General features: G+C 56.2%; 1 protein-coding gene across 1 annotated transcript; it reads left to right on the top strand.

Annotated features, from left to right (window-relative positions):
* Positions 1–974: 974 nt before the first annotated feature.
* On the top strand, positions 975–4,833 carry Rb (adaptor related protein complex 3 subunit ruby). The gene has a single exon (XM_077704709.1). It carries the CDS (start codon positions 1,143–1,145, stop codon positions 4,296–4,298), a length of 3,156 nt encoding a protein of 1,051 aa, XP_077560835.1. The 5' UTR covers positions 975–1,142; the 3' UTR covers positions 4,299–4,833.
* The last annotated feature ends 212 nt before the right edge of the window (positions 4,834–5,045 follow it).

The following is a 5,045-nucleotide window of genomic DNA, read 5'->3' as shown; positions in this document are numbered from 1 at the left end:
ACAGGACAACCCTGCTTTAAACCTGTATTTGTGACTACCGGTTCCGTGCACTTTTGGTCCTCCCAGGTAATTTGCACCTCGCTCTCATTGTAAATTCCCTGCAACAGCTGTATAAAGTCCTGACCTAATCCCTCCCGCTCAAGTATGCTCCATAGAAGTTCTCTATCTACGTTGTCGTAGGCTCCCTTTATATCGAGAAATGCTATTCATAGTGGTCGCTCCTGAGCCATTGACACCTCTACGCATCGGGTTAGGACAAATAAATTGTCCTCTAAGCGTCTGTCTCGTCTAAAACCATTTTGTAGTTCTCCCAGTATGCTGTTCCCCTCTATCCCCGCCTGTAGTTCCGCTTTTATGGCTTGCATTGCCAGCCTGTATGCCACTGAGGTAACTGTAATAGGCCTGTACGAATTGGCATCAGATCTGTCTCCTTTACCTTTATATATCATCTTCATACTGCTCTTACGCCAATTGTCCGGTACTTGCTTAGTTTTTATCCCTTTTTCGATTGCTCGAATCAGTTGTGACTTGCTTTTTGGACCCAGTAGGTTGATCAGCCGGATAGGAATTTCATCCGTCCCTGTCGCAGTACTAGCTGGAACATTTTCTTCGGTTTTTTTCCAGTTTAGATTCTCCAACTTTAGCTCTCTATCTACGCACTTCGCTTGCCCCACTCCCTGAATGCTAGTGGGACAAGTCCCCAGTCCCCGAACGCTAGCGCCACGAGGGAGTCGAGCGGCGGCAAACGTAAATACCGCCACTCACGACCTCGCCCGTTGAATTCCAGGCGACGCGGCAGGTCACACCTTGCGTGCGCTCATCCAGCGGCCGTGGTTGTGAACTGAAATAACGACGCGTCTGAAGCACGAAGTGTCGTCTGCTTCTGCGCGTCGTCTGCTGCTGCGCGAAGCGCCAACTCTCCAAACCAGCGCTTCGGGTAGAGAGCGCGCGCATTTCACGCGCCGTTTCCTCTTCCGGCGTCTACACGTCACTCCCCTGTCATGGCAGACGAGTTGGTGCGATAAGCGCCGGGCGTTTTTCCTGCGCTTCAGGGACTCGGCGCGTGATCCGCCGCCTTCGTCGGTCCGGGGCCCTTCACTGGGGCTTCGAGGTTGGCGCCGCTGCTCTGCGCGGCGGCGGATATGATATCCTCGTGGGCCTACAAGGACGTGCCGTCTGGTGGGAACCACGGGTCAGCAGCCATGTCATCGAGACACCCTACCGAGGCGGGCGACGCCGGCGCCACGGCCGCCGAGTCGGTGCCGGGCTTCTTCTCTTCCGACCTGCGTCGCCACGAAGACCTGAAGAACATGTTGGACAGCAGCAAGGACGGGCTGAAGCTGGAGGCCATGAAGCGCATCATCGGAATGATCGCCAAGGGCAAGGACGCCTCCGAGCTGTTCCCGGCCGTGGTCAAGAACGTGGTGTCCAAGAACCTCGAGGTGAAGAAGCTCGTCTACGTCTACCTGGTGCGCTACGCCGAGGAGCAGCAGGACCTGGCGCTGCTGTCCATCTCGACGTTCCAGCGGGCGCTGCGCGACCCCAACCAGCTGATCCGGGCGAGCGCGCTGCGAGTGCTGTCCAGCATCCGCGTGCCGGTCATCGTGCCCATCATGATGCTGGCCATCAAAGACGCCGTGAGCGACATGTCGCCGTACGTGCGCAAGACGGCGGCGCACGCGATCCCCAAGCTGCACCGGCTCGACCCGGACCAGAAGGAGCAGCTGGTCGAGGTGATCGAGAAGCTGCTGGCCGACAAGACGACGCTGGTGGTCGGCAGCGCCGTCATGGCCTTCGACGAGGTCTGCCCCGAGCGTATCGACCTGGTGCACCGAAACTATCGCAAGCTGTGCAACCTGCTCGTCGACGTCGAGGAGTGGGGTCAGGTGGAGATTATCCTCATGCTGACGCGCTACGCGAGGACGCAGTTCGTCGACCCCAACGCGTCCCCCTCGTCGGCCGCCGGAGACGCCGAGGACGCCTCGCGAGTGGACGATGACGACGACCGCGGCCCCAGCATCGACCCGGACCTGCGACTCCTTCTGCGCAACTGCAAACCGCTGCTGCAGAGCCGCAACTCGGCCGTCGTGATGGCCGTCGCGCAGCTCTATTACCACGTTGCGCCGCGCTCCGAGGTGGCATTAGTTGTCAAGTCCCTGATCCGTCTGCTGAGAAGCCACCGCGAGATCCAGACGATTGTGCTCAGCAACATAGCGACCATGTCGACGCGCTGCCGTGGCCTGTTTGAGCCGTTCCTGCGCAGCTTCTTCGTGCGCTCCAGCGACCCGACACACATCAAGCTGCTCAAGCTCGAAGTCCTCACCAACTTGGCCGGGGAGACCAACGTGCCAGTGATCCTGCGCGAGTTCCAGACCTACGTGGCCAGCTCTGACACCGAGTTTGTGGCAGCCACCATCCAGTCTATCGGACGTTGTGCAAGCACCATCCCCGAAGTGGCTGACACCTGCCTCAACGGCCTGGTGGCCCTTCTGTCCAACCGGAATGAAACTGTCGTTGCAGAGAGCGTTGTTGTCATCAAGAAGCTCCTGCAGATGAAGCCCTCTGAGCACCGGGACATCATTGGCCACATGGCCAAGCTCATGGACAGCATCACAGTTCCAATGGCCCGAGCGTCCATCCTGTGGCTTCTGGGAGAGTATGCTGATAGGGTTCCCAAGATCGCACCTGATGTGTTGCGAAAAGTAGCCAAGACGTTTATCCAGGAGGAGGACATTGTTAAGTTGCAGACGCTCAATCTCGCTTCCAAGCTTTACCTCACGAACCCGAAGCAGACGAAGCTTATCATGCAGTATGTGTTCAGCCTTGCCAAGTACGACCAAAACTACGACATCCGGGACCGCGTGCGGTTCCTGCGTCAACTGGTGACGCCCCAGGGCGACACTGGTGCCACACTGCACAAGCACGCCAAGAAGTTCCTGCTCGCTTCCAAGCCTGCGCCTGTGCTGCAGTCGAAGTTCGAAGACAGGGACCACTACCAGATTGGTTCGCTCTCGCACTTTATCAATGCCAGGGCGAACGAGTACCAGGAGCTTCCGGACTTTCCGGAGGTTGCACCCGACCCATCGGTGCGCAATGTGGAGGTTCCGGTCGCCTGGCAGGAAACAAAGACCTCCAAGAAGAAGAAGCAGGTCGTCAAGAAGAAGTCCTTTTACTCTGAGACTGACTCGAGCTCTCCAGCGGACGAGTCCAGTTCTGGCTCCAGTGAAGAGTCGTCAGATGAGGAGACTGCTTCTGGAAGTGAAACTGCTTCGGACGAATCCGAGAGCGGGGTGGGCGAGAGCTCGGATGAGTCTGCCGACAGCCATGCCAATGGAGCTGCCAAGAGCGAGGGAGAGACAAGCTCGGGTTCGAGCAGCGAAGAGGAAGACTCGGAAAGTTCGAGCAGCGATGAGGACGACGTGCCACCCAAGAAGGCCACTGCTGCACCTGCTTCGAGAAAGAACCTGGACCTCCTCCTTGACTTGGACGACGTGACGAGTGTTCCTACTTCCGCCACTCTCCTGCCACTCAGTGTCCACTCCATTACGGCTGCCACAGCACCCGGAAAAACGGAAGCCCCCCGTTTCTTCACGGCGTCAGCACCGGCTTACGTACCCACCGAGTGGAAGGAGCTGCTTAACAAGGTTTCGGGGGCAGGCCTTGCCATCAACTACCGGTTCAGCCGAGCCCCACACCTGTTCTCCCCAAAGATGGCCTCGGTTGAGTTGACGCTGACCAACCATGGCGAAGAAGAGCTTAAAGGTGTCCAAATCCCCGATCGTGCCAAAGGCCCCGGGGTTTCGTCCGAAGTGAAGGGCATCCCACCCGAGTCCTTGGCCCCGGGTGCAACCCGTACGGCTACTCTCGGCGTAGACTTCGGCGACAGCACACAGCCTGTCACGTTGGAGGTGAGCGTCGAAGATGGTGCCTGTCACGCACTGACCCTTCAGCCACCGGTCGGCGAGATCCTCCGCCCCGTACGCATAGACCGCGGCGAGTTTCTCACCCAGCAGGGCCGGCTACGTGGCATGAACGAGCACGGCTGCAACCTGGAGAAGACGCCCGAGAGGGCGGAGGAAGTCAGGCGACGCGTCTACCATGCGGCCAATGTGCTTGCCGTCGAAGGCGAAGACGCCGGGTGGGTGCGCTTTGCAGGCCAGACCTTGGCCTCGGGTTCGCTGGTGCTGGTCAGCGTGCGTCTTTCACAGGACGCCGTCCGAGCGACGTTGACCGTCCACTGCGACAAGATGGTCGTTGGCTCGATGTTGATGCAGGAGCTTCGCGCTGCGCTGTCGTGAGCCAGTTTCCATTAGGCTTAGTGTCTCCAAACTAGATTTAAAGTCCTGTTACTGATTTTGTGTGAATTGTGCGCTATCTGTAAAGCAACGGGCGAGCGAACACGTGGTAGCTTACTTCTCTGCGGTCCAAACGTTTTTTCTAGCGGCTTTGGGGTGAACCTTTGTGACTCCGCTAGGAACACTAACACTAAAAGAAGAGTACCTTGGCATGCAAAATGTCATCCATGTCTGTCTTTGGTAACTGTTCTTCGAGTATTGTCTGCAAACTGCGATCTGAAGTCTTGCATGCAGTGCCTGTGCTGTTTTTTTTGCTAGCACTGGTAGCTGCTTAAGTATTGGGCTGATATTTGCCTCAGATGCAAGCACTCGTCTTTCCTTTTCTTCTTTTTTTTTTTTTGAGTGAAGCAGTTTATATTGCTGGAAACAGTAATTTGAAGGAGCTGTGTAATACAAAATGTGATGCTTATATTGTCCCTAAAACATGAATTGTGGAAGCCTGGTTTACTGCATATAAAGATGTATATTTTGTGAGAAATTGAGTGTCTGTTGCCCCTGTTCTTTGAGAGGCCTATGAAAGTGAAAATGCACACTTAACAGAGAAGCAACTGGTGGTCAGGTTTTCACAAACTTTATTGAAAGCCTTGTACTGCAAAGGCACACCATTTGTAATGCTGACATGCGAAAAGGGCACATTGTTGGCCTTTTCCAAAACTAACATAGGTTTACGGTTTACAAAAACGCTGTCGC

The sequence above is a fragment of the Haemaphysalis longicornis genome, unplaced genomic scaffold (genome assembly GCF_048455015.1).
Source record: "Haemaphysalis longicornis isolate Haplotype H1 unplaced genomic scaffold, Haemaphysalis longicornis Haplotype H1 scaffold_3, whole genome shotgun sequence".
Lineage (NCBI taxonomy): Eukaryota > Metazoa > Arthropoda > Arachnida > Ixodida > Ixodidae > Haemaphysalis > Haemaphysalis longicornis.
This window is presented reverse-complemented; position numbering and strand designations above follow the sequence as displayed.

Coding starts and splice junctions, on each gene's coding strand:
- Rb (XM_077704709.1), top strand. CDS start 1,143: ATGATATCCTCGTGGGCCTACAAGGACGTGCCGTCTGGTGGGAACCAC.